The sequence below is a fragment of the Neospora caninum genome, chromosome X (genome assembly GCF_000208865.1).
Source record: "Neospora caninum Liverpool complete genome, chromosome X".
NCBI lineage: Eukaryota > Apicomplexa > Conoidasida > Eucoccidiorida > Sarcocystidae > Neospora > Neospora caninum.
Genome location: NC_018396.1, coordinates 1,512,630 through 1,530,463, shown reverse-complemented (window position 1 = coordinate 1,530,463; position 17,834 = coordinate 1,512,630). Strand labels below are relative to the sequence as shown.

At 55.4% G+C, this 17,834-nt stretch overlaps 2 protein-coding genes across 2 annotated transcripts in view; one reads left to right on the top strand and one right to left on the bottom strand.

Moving 5' to 3' along the window:
- Positions 1-7: 7 nt before the first annotated feature.
- NCLIV_046610 (conserved hypothetical protein) lies at positions 8-9,388 on the bottom strand (the record flags this gene model as incomplete). Its single annotated transcript, XM_003884211.1, has 13 exons — positions 8-220; positions 692-871; positions 1,214-1,378; positions 2,004-2,299; positions 2,849-2,975; positions 3,148-3,225; positions 3,589-3,634; positions 4,282-4,407; positions 4,860-5,328; positions 5,942-6,025; positions 6,411-6,727; positions 7,543-7,721; positions 8,162-9,388. 13 exons carry the CDS (start codon positions 9,386-9,388, stop codon positions 8-10), a joined length of 3,507 nt encoding a protein of 1,168 aa, XP_003884260.1.
- Positions 9,389-13,026: 3,638 nt separating this feature from the next.
- NCLIV_046600 (conserved hypothetical protein) overlaps positions 13,027-17,834 on the top strand; it is a gene marked incomplete at both ends in the record, with an annotated part of 6,909 nt that continues 2,101 nt past the window's right edge. Inside the window, 2 exons of the mRNA XM_003884210.1 lie at positions 13,027-13,072; positions 13,897-17,834. The exon at positions 13,897-17,834 is cut by the window's right edge and continues 902 nt beyond it. Coding sequence (XP_003884259.1) covers positions 13,027-13,072; positions 13,897-17,834 — 3,984 coding nt within the window. The remainder of the gene's footprint in view (positions 13,073-13,896) is intronic.

The window sequence follows — 17,834 nt, the reverse complement described above, 5'->3', positions numbered from 1 at the left end:
GTAGTTTTCAAATCATAGGTGGCGGCGGGGGCGCTGCTCCGGAAACACCTGTCTCCTGCCGTGTCTCCCGGGACTCCACAGAAGAGACATGTCTGTGGGGGCCCGAAAGAGAGGCAGCAGACGCGGCGGTTGCTCTGAGAGCGGCTGCCGCGTCGTCGGCCACGAGCGCGGCGGGGAGAGTGTTGAGGCGGCTGACAAAGTCTGACATGAAAGACGACAGCTGAAGGGAAAAAACAGAGAAAACCATAAAACACAAGGTGCCGGGTATCGTGGCGTCGCCAAAACCGCGGTTCTTTCTTGAGAGCGCCAGAGAAAAAGTCAGCGAAAACCTGCCGCGCTTAAAACGCCAAACGTCGACTGGTCGTCCGCGTGAAGACGGAAAAACACACACAAAATAGAAAAGCAGCGCAACATCCCCCGTCTACGCCTATCCCGGTACAGCTCTTCATCTCCACATTTGCCTTCCACATTTCCCCAACATCTATCCAAAGAGAATTCCGATATCCATCCTCTACAGACATCTACCCCCCACCAGAGGGCCGCAAACCGGCATATCTACATTCGTGTCTCTGGCCAGTTGTGCTTGTGTATGTCTCTCTCTTTGCATCTACATATATATATATAGCAATGCATGTATGCATATATAGATATGTGAGCTTCACGGCGGGCAAATGAGGTCTTTGAGATGTACCTGGGAACCCCATCGGTGGACTTCCTCGGAGAGTTTCTGATTCAAATCCGTGACGGAGGCGACGAGGCCGCGAGCAAGCTCCAGGTGGGTCTGTCGGAAACGCGCGAGGATGTCTTCGACGTTCTCTAGGTCCACTTCTGCTTTCCACAACAGCTGGTTGATTTGCTTCAGCCGCGAGATCTAAATATGGGAAGAGACAACCGCACAGAGCCGAAATGAAATGGAGAAGATGAACCCGAAAGGCAAACGACAGTGGAAGCAGGACCAAAAAGGGCAGAAAACAGAGACAGGGACAAAGGATGACGAACGCGAGAGAAGGCGAGAGAACTTAGACGGCCGCAAGAGCTGCCGCATTCCCGGGTTTGCAGGGAGAGCAGAAAACGGCAAATCCAAACACTGTTGAGACTGGAAGGACAATTAGAGAACAGAAACATGTTGACAGATCCGTCCCAGAACGGGCGCCAGTTCCAGTCGTTTTCAAAGTCTTTTCCTCTTCATCGTTATGCTCCCGTCGCTTCTCACCTCTTCAGGCGTCCAACTGCGACCGTCTTCATTAGGCAGATTCTCCATTTCGTCCTCGTCGTTCCCCACAACCGCCGCGACAGCCTGCTCAAAAAATTTCTGCGCTTCTTGCGTGATCGGTGCGGCTTGCTGCCAAAGCGTCAAAACGCTGTCCTTCACTTGCTCCTGCAAACACGCGCGATGAAAAAAACCAAGCGTCGACACCGAGTTCTGTGCGCCACACAAAACGCCACGCAAACACAGCCTTCAGATCACGCAACTCCAGCACACCTACAGGGACGCAAAGATACATACATACGCCTATGGAAACGTATGTAAATGAATGTATATATATATATATATATATATACATGCCTATGTATGCTTGTATGCAGGCGTATACATATCTACATATATAAATATATATCTACCTCTTTGTATGCCTATCCAGTTGCGTGATCAACTATATCCACATATATATATATATACCCATAATTGTATATACATAAATGTGTCATCTGTAAATGCACCTGTGTTTTATCTGAATGGGTGCGTAATTGTATACATGTACACGTTTGCAAAAATATATCTACCTATATGTCTACATCGATGTAGAAATACATGCATATATGTAGCAATATATATCTATACATAGAGATTTTCAGTTGCTGATCGAAACAGGAGGCGAAGTCGGCGTCTTTGGTTTGATCACTGAGAGGCGACTTCCAGTGGACAAATGAGAGAAGCGTGTATGTGGGGAAAGGCTTCTCCGGGTTTTCCTCTTGTCTCTGTTCTCTCTCTCGCAACTCACCTGCACAGCTTGCACGGCCTCGAGGGAGGCAGCACTCCTGCTGGAATATTTTTTGAATTTTTCCTCAAAGGTGAGGTCATCGGTCCCTTCTCCTTCGCTTCTTCGATGCGGCGACTTCTTCTTGATCTCTCCCGAAGAGGAAATACTCACAACCACTTCTTCTCTTTCCTCGTCGTTTTGAGGTTCCGAGCCTGAAGCATCAAGTGCGCTGGAGTCGGAAGACGCACGAGAGGCAGTTCTCTCGCTCTCGCGCGCCGCCTCCGCGACTCGCTGGCGTTCAATCTCCGACTTAAACGCTGCAAAAAAACGAAGTGACAGGCAGTTCCACATTCCTTCCCTCGTTAGAAAAGGCAGCACGAGATTCCGCACGCAACCATCCTAATGCCTCTCTATAATACTTGACAAAACCTCATATCCGCAACGATAGACATATAGTCCACAGCACTGAATGAGAAACGGGTATCTACCGATATCGACGGTATCAGCAAGAGTCTCTCTGTCTACGGCTACTAGACATATAAATATATATATCTACATATTTATATATATGACTAAACAGTTGACTCCGCATGTGCGCAGTTTTTGGATGTTACTCTAATATATATATATATATATTTACCTATGCATTTGTGTCCATACATCGCGGTGTAGCACGATGGAAACACTGTGCAGTGTCTGGGCACAACCTGCTCGATGCGTGCACATGTATGTGATCTTAGTTCACATCGACACCTATATGTGTAGGACTCTCTCAATTTGCAGGTGACGTGTGGACGTCGAGAGTGCGTTCTTTCTTCAAAAAATTGGCCATTTCGCGTCTTTTGTCCAAGACAGACGTCTCTTACAGCTGAGGGCGACGCGCGCATTCGAGAGCACACTGAACACCTGATGAAGCAGCTCGACCATGCGTCGGTGCTCCATTTCCTCGTCGTCTGCCTCGCCGACCTCGTACACTCCAGCATACGCCGGTCCCTGCGTGGGAACGAACGCGGGGAAACCCCGCAGCAGACAGGCGCACAAAAACACGAGGTGTGCTGCCAAAAGTGCACAGAAAACGCACGGACCGCCCACACACGGCCTGGACCTTCAGCCGACTCTCACGCGCTTTCCAGGTTCTTTAAAAGGAAAAGCTTCTGCGACTCACCGACCCAGACAGCTCGCACACGTCGGGGATCGTGGCGCCTCGCCCGTGAGGCGGCTGCCGATAATTGAGGTGGCGAATCTGCGAAAGACACAAAGTTTAGAGGGGACCTCATTTCTACGTGTCTATCGTCACCCGATCAGATATCTCAATATATGTGTGTATATATACACGTACAAAATGCGAAGAATACCTCCATCTCCGGGTGCATGGCGGAACAAACCTTGGGATGCATGCATGCACTTGCTTCGCTTAGGAAAGAAAATCGGACAGGCGACTCTTGAAAGTTACCCACAAAGTGCTAAGTTGGCTGCTTCCTGAGGGTGAGGAGTGTATGCCTGTCGAACTTTATTCCCAGATTTTACAAAAGGAAGATCGAGAACCGGCTGTCTCGTGACGTTCTAAACCCACAGCTGCGCTCAACCTCCCCAGAGACAAACGCACCTCGACAGCTGCAGCCTGAATCCTTCGCTGGAGACCGTCGTACTTCCTGTATAAAAAAACGGATCGCACAGAAGCAGAAGAGTGGATCGTAAACGGCCATGCATACATTTTATATCGAAGACACATACAAGAAAATCGACGTGCCCCGCTTGTCGCTCTCCACAGTCCCTTTTTGTCCACTCCGCATCACACACAATGCCAGTCGCGCTGAATCTCGACTCCTGCACGTCACCGATCTCCACAGCACACATGCATGCAAACATATATATATATATATATATATATATATGTATATATATGTATTTATATTTGTGCGTGTATGTATATGCATAGCAAGACATCCAAGCGGTAGGTCAGCATACCGGCATCGAGTCGTATTCGATGACCTCGTGTCTACACCTTGGTATACTCAAATCGAGAAGAGAGACATTATCGCATCTACGATAGCGATGCATACTCTATTGCTGCACGTGTTCCGCTTTCTTTGGTGGCTCGAGAACTCTTAGCAGCTACAAACATACACGTATGTATATATATACACCTGCATTGCGATATACGAGGTTGTACCTCGATACATATGATACAGGGTGCACGAAGAAGAGCGAGGCGCAGGTCTCTTGGCGAACCTAGAAGCTTCGTCTGCGGAGAGATCTCCGAGACGAGACGCGCACAAGACAACTTCGACAGCCTTACTTCTGAAGCACCTCGGGAGGGTGCCAAGGCAAGTCCATGCAGTCGTCAAGGTTCACTTGTCCAGGCTCCTTCACTTCAGGCAAAGCCGTCAATTTGATGGTCACATTGTTGTGTGCCAGCGCGCGCCTGAAAAAACGGAAACCGCATATAAAGCGACGCATCAACTGTCACTGCACGCTTTTTGGCGTGCAAACATGCCGCGAGAAAAGCGAGTGCCCTACGCCCCAGAAGCGCCACCCTCCACCTGTGCGTCTGGAGACGCCGACCCGCGTAGAAGTCCATACAAATCTGCTAAAATAAATATATGAAGAAATAGAGATGCATATACACGCGCACAGACATGTATATGTGTAGAGGCCTGCATTTGTCGAGTTTCTTCGAGACTGTTATTTCCCCTTCTGTTGCTGCCGGACCGCTACGAGCCCCTAGCTCGAAAGATTTGGAGGTGCGAATATCCTCCTGTTTGTCGCTCTCGAGGAATACGTCTCGCCTCCGGGTCAAAACGAGCCGCGAAAATGTTTCTTCCCTGGTTGCGAATCTGTTCCGCATCTCTCTCTCTACGCGTTCTGCAGCCTCACCTGAATCGGCGGGAGTGCGACAGGAGGAGCTTTTTGCTGATTCGGAGACCCTTGTTGGCGGCGATGATCGCTTTGAGGCCGGTAACCCACATGTCGAATTCGAACTCATCTTTGCAGGTGAGGTCGAGAGTCCTCGCCCCGCTGATGGGCCTTCTAAGCTCGATCGCCTGTCGCGTCTTCCTCTCTTCTTCGTCTTCGTCTTCCTCCTCGTCGTAGTCTGTCTCGGGCGGCGGCCCCCGCGACCAGAAGACCAGCGAGAAAGAGAGGTGTTGCAAACCCGGGAGGCGGTAGCTCTCGAAGGTTGGCGATTTCTGCCCAAAGAGGATGCCGTGTAAGAGCGCCAAGTGAACGACCGAGGAAGACTTCGCCTTGGACGACGTGTACCACAAGAGCCGACGCCGGTCCATCGACAGCTGAAACTGACGAAGATGAGGGTACCCGTAACTCGTGTGCTTCAGAAGATTCGTGCCTTAAAAACACAGAACAATCGCACGCGCGCGCAACCCCGAGATACACTGCCAAACCGAAAACGCGGGACCCTACTTCGTCAAACCCTCGCCCAATGCGTGCATACCATTCCCTTAACTACACATATCTATAAAGAGATCGTTCTATAAAGATATATATATATATATATTCAGAGGCATACATATATACATTATATATGTATATATATGTAGTGATACTAGCTTCCAGAAGAACTGTATCAAAACACCTGTAGAGAGATCAGCATGCAGAGACTGCCGACCTCAGCGAGAGACACAACGCCACCAGTCGCGCGGTCCTTTCCTGCATATGCGTCGCCTAACTCGGATGATGCATGCAAACGTGAAACTTGTCAAAACGTGAATCTTCTATTTGAACCCAGTTACGCACCGCCTCGATGCCCTATAACGCTACACAAGCCAACATCTACAAAAAAGAGAAACCAGACAGAAATGCATGCAATATGCATACCACTAGACTTGTGGAGTATATGCATACAGGTAAGGAAGTCCAACTTCAAAGAGGGACTTCGCCACGCAAGAGAGGTCATTTTTAACGGAAACAATCCTCTTCTAAAATCTTTCCCTCCCCCGTACCTTTCATCATTCTTTCAAAGGCCTTTTGACTCTCAATGTGGAGAAGGGGGTGCACCGGAATCAGAAGACGACGCCACCGATCGCCTAAGAAGCGCAGGAAACAACCAGGCCTTCTCAAAAGACGCACATGCATCGACCGCCAGGCACTTCGTGTATACGCCCCTATCCATCTATTTGCATGCAGATACACCCCTATACAAACATAAATACAGGCACACGCATAGAGGTATGGACACATGTGTAAGCCCGGTCACACCCTATGTAGGGAGTCCGTACCATTCAGCTGTGTAGAGCCAAACTTCTACGCCTCTCGCCCTCCCTTTCGCTCTCTGCTAGCCTTGACCCCCCTACGCGCACAAACAAGAACCTATTCATATTCACGTCTTTACATGCACGCAGGCATATACATATATAGAAAGACATAGTTGCGGAGACTTTCGTATATGTCGTGTGTAAAAAAGCATTTTACCTGTGATGGACTGCATTTTTTGGAGTTCCTTTTCTGCTTCCTCTGTGCAGGGCGTCTCTTGAAACTTTTCCAGCATGTAGGTGCAGCCGTCCATGAGGTGTCCGAACTGGTCGAACCGGACCCTCCTTCCCTTCATTACCCTCAAAGCCTTTTTTTTCGCCTCGCGCTCCGCCGCAGTCTCTTCGTTCCCTGTCTCCTTCCCTGTCTCCGACCGCACAGCCGAGCCGCCAATTAGCCGATCGGGACCCATCCCCCCCTCGTCCCGAAGGTGCAAGACACACACGTCCAGGAACAACGAATCGCAGTCAACGTCAGCCCTGAGAAGAAAACCCACAGCCTCAAAATGCACAATAGCCGCACCCGCTTTGTACCCTATATATATATTTATATATTTATATATATATTTATATATATATATATATGGATGCATTGTCTATTATCTGCGACTCTGTCTTCCCATATATATATATATATATATATATATATATATATATCCACATATGATTAGACACACGTCTCCATAATAAATCCACACGCATATCTCGTAAAAGGTAGGTACAGAAACACGTATATATATATATATATATATATATATATTTCCATCAATTCAGAGATCTAGTACCAGGTGCATGGCATCGATATAGATATTTTCTATCTCTCTACGCATGCAGAGATAGATACAGGCAACCTAGAGACAAAACTGGGGGACCAAATTCGAGAATTTCCGCGTGTCCTCGTGCGGCGCTTGGTCCGCCTTTTCGCGCAGAAGAAAAGGACGAGGTGGAGTGTCGTACAACAGCCCGCTGGAATTTAACGTTCTACTCTATAAACTCGCAATTTCGACTGGTTAAAAAAGCATACTGTCGCAATTATACAGACACCAACACATCCGCTTTGCATTTACGTATGCCTACATGTGAGGATACACGAGAACGCGTGATGATATACGGAAGTCTAGACGGACACAAACGGCAGATCCTTTCCCTCAAGAATAGGATTCTCATATTCTGCCCCTCTAGCACCAAGATGATTCTTTTATTCTCTCCCTCTAGGATAGGGTTCTTGTAGCCTTTCCATCTAAACTAAAATTCTTGAATCCTTTCCTCTGGACAGAGCCGTGACTGGAACCTACGTTTGAGGCAGAGGTTCGATTTGTCTGAGGGCGAAGCAGGTTCTTCCTTTCGATCGCCTCTTTCCTTCCTCAGGCTCCTCCATGTCATCGTCCAGCATCACATCGCATGCACAGAGAACGGCGGCTTTCACATCATCAGCCGAGGTGTCCTCGTACCAGGAAACGGGGGTGCACGCGCCCTGAGAGAAAAAAAAACACGTGTTTCCTGAAAAAACTTCTTCTCTCTCCGTCGTGTTCCGTCTCCCCTTCCATCCGAGGCTTCTCTCTCACTCCACTCGCTCTCTCCCTCACGCGAATCCTAACGGATTCCAAACACCAGAACTGGCTCACTGACGGTCCCAGTCAGAAACCTGAATGTCGTCAGCGAAGACCAAAACCGAGACGCCTCCTTCGTCCATCTTGTCTCTGCTACACAGAAACGCCCGTATACATTATGCCTCTTTTCCTGTGTTCGGGAATGCCCTCTTTTCACTTGTTCTCCGAGATGAGCTCCCCTAGTTCGCGCTTCCTCTTCTTCTCTTTCATTCTCCTCTTCCTCTCCTTTCTTCTTCTCTCATTGCTCCCTTTCTCTCCTTTCTTTGCGCTTCTCTCTCTTAGTGTTGTCGAGAACCTCTTTTACCTGGTGGACGACCCAGATGGTTTTTTTCCCGGCGTCTTCGAGTTGGTGCTCCTCCACATCGGCGACTTGTCGCCTGCCTTCTTTCTGGACAACTTCCCAGTTCTGCATTTGGCTGTTGAACACAGACCACGACTCCGCTGCAGTCGGGCTGTACTCGGCGCCGTCGCTCTCTCGCCGCAGCGTCACCGCTCGTCTCTTTCCCTCCTTCTCCTTCCCCGCGGTCTCCTCAGTCGGCACCGGCACGTCCCCATCGATGAGGGAGTCTCCGAGTGTCTGCTCGCCGCTTCTCCCCCGAGCAGCCTTCACCTCGCCTGCCTCAGCAGCCCCCCCAGATCTCCCAGAGGCTGCAAGCGGAGAAGCACAGGACGCCGACGGAGAAGCTGGGGCAGCGGCTTTCCGAGAGGACAAGTTTGCGGAGGAGAAGAATTCGTCGAGGTCGTCTGCAGCGCCGGCTGTCGGCGCATTCTGGGGCGGCGCACCCGCCTCAGGTGTCTCCTCTCCGGAGACACTCGGACGAGAAAGCAACCTCCCCGGCTGGGCCCGACTCTGAGAAGGCACGTCTTTGTCTCTGCTCGCCGTTTCAAAAGGAGAGACTTGCGGAGACACCTGCGAGGCGCGTGCCGAGGGCGCGGCCAAGACCTCGAGGTCGGCGTCCGAGAAGAAGAGAGGCGAAGCTGCGTTAGAGGACGAGCCGAGGGCCGGCGAGCTGCCATGCGCCGGCTCGTTTCTGGCGCTTGTCTCCGTTCGCGCGGGTGTCTCTCCTGGCGGCAAAGACGCAGAGACAGGCGTCAGTCCCTCGTCGCTGAGGGTGGACGAGGCAAGCCCTACAGAGTCTGAATGGGCGCCGAAAGATGAAAAGGAAGAGGCGAAGTCGGAAGGCCGCTTCGGTCCGGAAGTCAGGGAAGACGGCGCCGCAGCCCGCCGGACTATGCCGGCAAAGGGGTCATCGTCTTGCATCCAGCTCGGAGTCAGCGCCCGCGAAAACTGCTGCTTCGAAGCGAGGAATCCGCCTTCTTGCGCAGAGCTCTGGCGAGTAGGCGGGACAGTAGAGGCTGGCGAAGTCCCTGAAGAAGCCAGCCGATCTGTACAGGAGGTCGGGTCCGCTCTCTGCGAGCAAGCAGACACCGGCATGGCTCGAGAGTTCGCGAGGGGAGACGGCGAAGCCTTCGAGGGAGGCGCCTCGCTGGCCGAGCTCCCCTCGAGGCTTTCCCAGGCCAAGGAAGCCATATTTCCCACAGAGAGGGGACAGGGTGGATTCCGGAGAGACCGCGGCAGGCCGTACACAGGACGAAGGCCCTAGAGGAGCGGGAGAAGGCACGGAAGGCGAGGGAAAGAGAAAAGAAATCGACGGGCAAGGCCAAGACGGCGTGACACTGTTCAGCGTCGGTGTGTTCGGAGTTCCAGGGCGCCGCGGCGGCCTGGCAAAAACCGGTCTCCCGGCGGTGCCAGAAAGCCGAGCTCTGGGGAAAAGAAACGCGCGAGGCAGCGGAGAAACACAGTCCGTGCCTTCTGGGAGAGAGAGAGAAAAGAGAGAGAGAGAAGAGAGAGAGGAGAGAGAGGAGAGAGAGACGAGAGAAGTTTTCGAGGGAAAGCCGCAGTTCCCTCGCCAGGGCAGGAAATCCAACCGAAGGAAAAACCAAGCAGCCGAGCGTGTCTGTACACTTGCGCGATCAACCTCCCTCAGGTTCTTCCCCCCCGCCAGTTTTCCTGGAAAGAAAAACGTCACTCTGCACGGAGAGCTCGTTTCCTCCGAACGGGAAAAAAATCTTTTCGGCCCAGAAACGCACGAAAAGTCGACCGTCGCCTGCCGTAAAGCGAGACCCTACAGCCTGCGCCTGATGCGAAACGGTGGACCCGGAGAGACACTCTCTCGCCGGCAGAGGAGTTGCGTTTGGCCCCTCGTCCATTTCTTTCGGCCTCGCTCGCGAGTCACCAGGAAAGCCAACGCAGCGAGAGAGGCACGGGGAGACAGCGTAAAGAGCGAAACCGCGGAAGTTTGGCCGCGATTCGCGAGTTCTCTGAGCAAGTGTCAAGCCTTATGGCCATCAAAAAGTCCAGAGGTCTCGATGGCTAGACTCGGGGCTCCGCGCGCGAGCGCCGCAGCAAACTGATGTTACGAGCATGACGAAACGGGAAGAAAAAGTTGAGTTCCTTACCCTGGTTTTTTACTCCGTGAAACTTGAGGCTGCCGTCTTAAGGTCGAAACTGCTCGGATGGGTTTCTCACCGTGGGGCACCCTGGACGGACCGAACGGATGCTTCGTCGTTGGAGATTGGGACGACACACGGCATTGTGTGCGTATCTAGCTGGCCAACATGCGTTTATCCGCAGAATCTGCGTGCATCACACACGTGTGAGACGCCGCTCTCTATAACAATCGATAGCATTTGTGGAGCCTCCGATCGGCTATGAATCATGCATTTGTGCGTATACACGTGCTATGAACGCGTACGTTGAGAATGTCGACACCGTAGTCATGCAACCCATGAACCCAAAACGGAGCCTACATCTGCAGAGAGGGGATGGGACTCTGGGCAGTTTTCTCACTGTCTACGGGGCCGTTAGTGGCTGTGATCCCACTGGGGGAGGGGAGCGCTGCCAAGTGACTCTAGATGAGGCACAACGATGAAGCCTCCCGCAGGACAGACCTCTGTATATCACAGATTACAAGTATCGAACAAGATTCTCAGAGTCCGGGCTTGGAAAATAGAAGCTGCCTAGGACTCAAAGCTTTTCAATGTCCAGCTACGAGGTATGTATGGTTGACGGGTTTGGGGGTTTGCTCAGTTTCTTGTTATCCACGCACTGGCCGAAGGGGTCGGCTCTCGTCCGGCTCCCTGAAGGCAGGGAAACACGTTCGATTTTCTTCACTGTCAGGAGAATACTGGAATAGGAACACCTGCAGTCGAGCAGATCTTCCCTTGTTTTTGGCACAAAACAGCGTGGACACGGTTCTGTGGTCCTTTAGTGCGATCAAGATCCAAGCATCTCCGTACTCCTTTTGCGACTGTTTTGTGATTGAAGCAAAATAGCCAAGTTGTCACGTGTAGACTTCCTTGCTATTCCACGGTAAGCACATGTCAGCTGTCACAGCTCCAAACAGGTGGTAGGGGACTAACCCCAGTGAAAGTCGCTGATCCTACACTGAGTAACTGCTGGCCTGCCTGTCGGAAACGTTCTGGACGCAATGTGGAGGAATGCAGTCGAGCGACAGCGTATTTTTCGCATCCTGAGCTATGCTGCGGATGCATTTGCTTTTGATGTGTGTACTGAGGCGCGAGAAGGCCAGTAAGGACGACGTTGCTCTCTGAGCGTGTGGCCACGGAGTCACACAGCCCAGCCGTGCAGCGTCGGGATAGGGGATTCGAAGGAACTACTTCATGAAGAAATCTCTGGGTAAGTGCCTGCCGTTAAACCCCGATCCTGTGGCCGCGCTGCTGGATGCCTCCGAGACCTGGCCGAAGGGAAAGTGCAAGGAGACGGTCCGTTTCGCGCATCGGATTCAGGGAAAGGATTCTTGGGCACTTGGATCACCAATGCAGATCAGGCGCTTATTTGCTGGCGACGACTCGAGTCCACTGCTCCTTGCTGAACGGTAGCCAACAGAACTTCTACCGCGCAGGTCGCGTAGAATTTGTCGGGGTCTTATCCGGCATTAGCCCTCCCCATCCCGATCTTGCTCCGCACTCTCGTTAGCTTACATACGGGCCCGCAGCGTGAGCCCCGTACGCGTCCTCGATTGGCTCTTTTTTCGGGATTTTTTCGTCGCCGTTTCGCACTGAAATGCAATACACCTTGTCTCTCCGTTCTTTTGACCTGTCGAGACCCTGAGGCACCCAAGCCTCCCGCTTTTTCGCGTTTTCCGCAACTTCCGCAAACGTTCAACGAGATACCAGAAAAGCTGCACGCATGTGACGCAGGCGCCTCAAAAGAAAGAGGAGACATTTGAGTCTACCAAATGGCACGGGCATCAAAAGTTCACTTGCCTCTTGAACAGCTGTTACAGAACGCCTATCAAGAACTCTTTTTGAGGCACTGCGAGCGCTCGCGAGTGCTTGGGACCGCTTTAGCTGAGGCAACGAAAAAACACCGTTCGGTCGACCGGTGTTCTGGCTGTTGCCCAGCAAGTGCAGCCCGCCTGGAGAAAAGCATGGCGCTAACTATATATATCATATGCAGCTGTATTGTATATATTGTAAATATACTACATATGCCTGCGAGCTGTGGAGATCCATGAATCCAAAGCGGGTCGTCAGGACGTCTTCTGCAGCGTGGTCTCAAGGTTAGATCGGCCCAAACGGTGAAGGCTCTTCAATCTGCGCCTTCTCTCTCGGACCCCGCCGCTGGCTTGCGCGTGCAGCTCTCTTCTCGCCACCTGTCAACGACTGGAGAGCTCTCGTCTCGGTTCAGCGCAGGCAACGTTTCACTTTCAAATTTTAGACACACAACGCGCTTCTGCTTGCGTCTTTCTCTGAAACACCAGACTGCATCTGCAGTCGATTTCTTGACTGGAAGGCTACGTCTGTTGGCCCGTTTTCCCCGAGTCGTAGGGCTGCTCTCTGCATGCGCAGGACAGTTTTGTGCCGGTGTGAATCACTTGTCATTTTGCAGCTCTTTCTTTCAGTCTCTCTTTTTCCGATTGTTTCGTCCTCACGGGAAGGCTGCAAAGCGCTTGAATTTCATGGACAACCGCGGCGCGGGAGCGTTGCCTTTTCGCTGATGAGAGCTGCTTGCTCTGGACGGCTTTTCTCGCGATTTTCCGGGGTTAGCAAGGCGCAAGGCTGCAGGCTTTTTCTCACGTGCTTGTGTTTGTACCCGCTTTTCTTCCCTTTCCCTTCATTGCCTCTGGACCAGGAGTTCTTCAAATGACTCCTCCTGCCTCCAGGCCGTCTCCCGAAGAAGCAAAGGAGGGTAGGAGACTCCCAACTCTCAGCGACTCGGCCTCCGCTCCCTCCTCCGATCCCCGTCTCCGCCGAATTCTCCTAGGTTTCCCCTGTAGTTTTTCTTGGTATGCTAAGGCTGCACAGGCATGCGTGCAATCGGCGTACACAGACACCACCTGAAACTGTCGGTTCTGTGTGTTTTCCAGGCGCCGCTCTTCCCAGACAGCTCTACGGGGCCACGCGCCCCGGGGTTCTCCTTGACAGATTTCATCGTCTTTTTCGAACGTCGCCCTTCTCTGCGGGCGCTTGGCACCATCTCCGCCTCCTTTCTGTGAGGAAAGAGAACCTTTTTCTCCAAACTGACGGCTTCTTGCTGATGCTGGAGAGAGGCACGTGAAAACCTCCACAGCTCTCGGGTCGTTCTCGAGCCGCTCGCGTCTCCATTCAGCCAAAAAAACGAAGCCTGCGTGGTCAGACTGGAGTCTCTCACCGCACCACTGGAGATATAGGCGGGATTCCCAGCTGACCGTCTCCTTTCTCACGTCTCGCAGACTATCGGTTTCGGCAACAAGGACCCCAAGTCATGCAAATGCACGTCTACGCGCGTGTACGCGCCCAACTCTTCGTCCCCGTCTCTTTGTCTCGCTGCAACCACCCAATACGGCAGTGAAACAAACCGTCCGTAGATGATTCAGGACGGATGTACGCCCTCTGTGTGTGTGAAGACGAGAGGCACTACCAAGGAATGCGCATTGCCAGGGCGAGGGCGACAAGACGAGAGTGCCTGTAGCGAATAGTTTTTCCTTCTGTTCCCTTAGATTCGTTTCCGCTGCGAAACGGCTCTCTGCTCAGCGGGACGGAAGGTCCGGCGTCACCGCCTCCTCTCAGCCGCCCTCAAAATCACGATGGCGTGGATGGGGAGACGAGGGGGCTGCGAGCGACTCGCGGGCTCCGCCAGCCCGCCGGTTCTCTCTCTCGACCTCCCCGAGTCCTCTATGGACCTGCCGGCCTCGCCAGCGTGCGCGGCCTCACCTAGGTTGGCTTTGCTCTCCTCTTCTCCCGTGTCGGGCGCCTCCCCGCTGTTCTCTCCCGTCTCTGTCTCGCGTCCTCGGAGCCCCAGGCTGGTCTCCTCTCGAGGCTGGCCACGCTGGGAGGCGGGGCGCGACCTCAGCGCGTGCATCGCTGATGCGCTGCCGTCGCCAGGGCCGCACAGTGCGGATGTCGAAGAGACCCGCCGCGCGCCGTCTTTTCTCTTCGCGCCTGTGCATGCGTCCTCTCCACTGTCGCGAACAGAAGACAAAGAAGACGACGGCGTCCAGTTCTTCCTCGCCTGCGACGAGGACGAAGACGAAACTTCCCCGGCGACTCTGCCAGACTTGCCTCAAGGACATGTTCTGCAGGAGGCGGCGAGAGCCTCCGCCTCTCTGCCGTCAAGCCCGCGACCCCCGTTCGCTCCGTCCACTCACTTCGACGCGTCGCCTGCGTCGTCCCTCGTGCCGAACGCGAACGCCGGAGGGGCCCGCCCCCGCGGAGACCTCTCGCATGTGCCTGTGCCCTGTGGCGCCACGTACGCGCCCCGTGGCGACTCGGCGCAGCCTTCCTCCCCCTTCGCCTCCTTTGGCCAGCCGGGCGGCTCCGTGGGACCCGCGCAGGTGTCTGTACACAGCGTGCGAGACGGCAGGAGGCCTGGTGGCGCGGATCCGAAGGCGCCACATGGCCAGGCGCTCGCAATGGCGCATGCGAGCGTCCCGCCCGCGGCCGCCGGCGCGTTTTTTGAGGGCCCGCCTGCTGGCGACAACGCGGAGGGCTCTGTCCCGCGCCCCAGCTTCGGCCTGAATGGACACGGGAGAGGCGCAGCAGGCGAGTCGCGAGAAGGGAAGGCGTATTCTGCGCTCCAAGCTCAGAACGAGGGATCGTATTCCGCATTCTCTTTCGGCAAACCAGCGGGCGCCAACCCCTCAGATGACCCGCCGTTCGCTGCCTCCGCCGAGCACACCTCGCCGTCGCCCAGTGCTCCCCAGCCACGCCCGTCTCATCAACTGCTTTCTGGTTTTCCTTCTTCTGGTCCCACCTTCGTGCTCGGGCCTGGCCCCGACGAAAAACAGTGGAGAGGCCCAGAAGGCTCCACCTTTCGCCCACCGGAAGACGGAAGCCGCCCGCCATGTCTGCCGCAAAGTGCCGACGCGCCGTCTCGTCTGGCCGCTCTGTCTTTTCCCGCCTTAGCCAAAGGGCCAGGAAGCCGAGGAGACACGCCGTCGCAGCTCGGCCCGCCAGGGTCTCCAGCGCCGGCTGCGTCTCCGCGGGTCTTCGCTGCTTCTTCCCTCGGTCGTGAGTCTGCTCCTCGGCCCGAACTGTCGCAGGCCGCTGTCGAAAAACCCAGAGCTGACCCCACGGGGCGACGCCCGTGCTCTTCTGCGCCTCCACTGCCTGCCGTCTCTGCGTCGGGTCTTCCCGCGGGTCCGCAGGATCGGTCTCCGGGAGGTTCCGAGGCAGCACGCTTCGCTTCAGCGACCGCGCCTGGGGTCTCTGCTCTTTCGGGCCCTGCAGCCCTTCCGCCTGCCGCGCGTTCGCCGGGTGGTCCGCAAGGCCCTCCCGATGACTCAGGCCCGACAAGTCTGAAACTCGGCGGGAGAGGGGGCGTGAAGAGCCCCGTCGCCTCGCGGCCGCCGGGGCCTCTGAGTGCGAACCTCCAGACTTCCTCGCCGACGGGGGCGTCAGATGCCGTCTCAGGGAAAATCCCGCAGCCTGCGCCGCGGGGGAATGGGCTCCCAAAGATGGTCGGAGGCTCGCATGCGCATGCGAGTACCGGGAAGAAGGGGCCGTTAGGCGTTCCGGGGGCCGGGCCTGCAGGCCTGCCGGCGCCGGGAGGCGGCGTGGCACCGGCGGGCGTGGGGCGCCCGTTCGCGCAGGGCGTGGCGCATGCAGATCGACCAGGGTTAGGCGCGGACGCGTTTCCGATCTTTCGAAGAGTGCCCCGGACTGTTGACGAAGCGGTTGTAGCCCACGCCGTTTCAGCTGCAGCGGCCGTCGAGAAGCAGAGCGTGTGGCCTGTGCTGGGGCTCCTGTCTCCCGCGGTGGGGGCGCCCCGCGTGGACGTGAAGGGGCCCGAGGGCGAAGACGGAAACAGAACAAAGGCCCGAGTCGCCGCCTTTGAGACCGAACTCCCCGCGATGGACTGGCTTCCGTCGATTCCGCGTTTGCTGCATGTCTTTGACTACATTGCACCGCCGATCCTGCAAAAGTGTCTGAGCGAAGAGCCGGGAAGCGGAGGAAGCTCGGCGGGGAGAGCACGGGGAAGTGGAGACAGCTCGTCCGCCGCGCTCGCCTTGAAGCCGGCAGGGGCGAGACCGGACGGCGACGACAAGCCGACACCCCCCGCGAGTCTTCCTGCAGACGAGACCAAACGCGAGGGGACGTCAGAGAAAGCCGAGGTGTCTCCGGTGCCAGGCGCGCCTGTCTTCGCGGCGTCGGCGTGTCTTCCGCCCGCCTTTCCGCCTCCTGTCTCCTCTCTTCTGGCCCCGCCGCAGCCGCCCACGGGCGGCTTCGGGCGCGGCCCCTTTCCGCCTTCGAGCTCCATTGCCTCCATGGCGCTTCTCGCCGGCGCGGTGGACCCTGGGTGTCTCTTTTCGGGGACGTCGAGGCGCCAGGGCGGCCTCAGTTCGAAGCCACGGCCCCACATCCACAGCCTTCTTCATCCGCGAGGATGCAAGCACCGCGGCCTGGAGCGCGATGGCCCTCTGGGCTTTCGCGAACCTGCGAAAGGACACGCGGCGGTGAAGGGTGCATGCGGAGCATTCGACGAGAGATCAGCGGGCGATGTCGAATACACTCGAGGCGACAAGCAGCCCGAGGTCTGGACTGCGTCTCGGCCCCTCCTTCCCCCTGAGCGGAGGCTCACAGTCATCAGCCTCGACGTGAAGCGCGCCTGCGGACCCGTTCTGTTTGAACACCTTCGACGGAAACTCGAAAGACAGGCTGAGGCCGAGAGGGCGCAGGAAGGGACTGCGTCGCCACCCGGCGCCAAGGAGGGCGACGTACAGAAGAGCAGCAAGGCAGAACAAGACTGTCGAAAAGTACCGACTGGGAAAGACGGCGCAGACGTGAAGGAGAGCGGAGACGAGGGGATGCCTGTACGGCCAGGCGGAGACAGCAACCCCGCGAGTGGGCCTGAGAAGGCCTCAGCGGACCGGTCGGGGTCGGGTGGCCGTTCGTCGAGCTTCAAAGCGAGCGGCACTTCTATCGCGAACAGGCGACCTGCAATCCCGTCCCCAGAGGAGATGCTCTGGAATATTGCAGACTGGCACGAAGCTGTCGATGCGCTGTGCGTTGCCTGGCTCGCCGACGCAGGCCTTCCTCCTGTTCTCTCTCTTCCCCACAGCCCGCCTTCGTCCACCTCGTCGACGTCTTTCTGGTCCTTGTCGAGTTCTCTTTCGCCGTATCTTCTGCGGCAGCCTGTGTCATGTCTCTCTGTTCTCCCGAAGCTGGCGGAAGACTGTCTCCGCGCTCCGCCCTCTGGAGGTAGCGCCTCTGCAGAACCGGCGACTGTCTCTGCAGGAGCTTCTCGGAAGCCGGAGGACCATGGGGAAGGCGCGGAGGCGCCGTCGGAGCGGGCGGTCGGTTCTTCGGCAGGGGCGCAACCGCGGAAGGGTTCCGACGGGGAGAAAGCAGACGAGAGAGCGAAAACACGAAATCCGGAAGATCCAGGAGAGGTCGAGTGGGTTCTGGCCCTTGCAGAGATCTTGGCGGCAGACGTTCGGCGCCAACTCGCAGGCGCTGCCGAGCGCGAAATC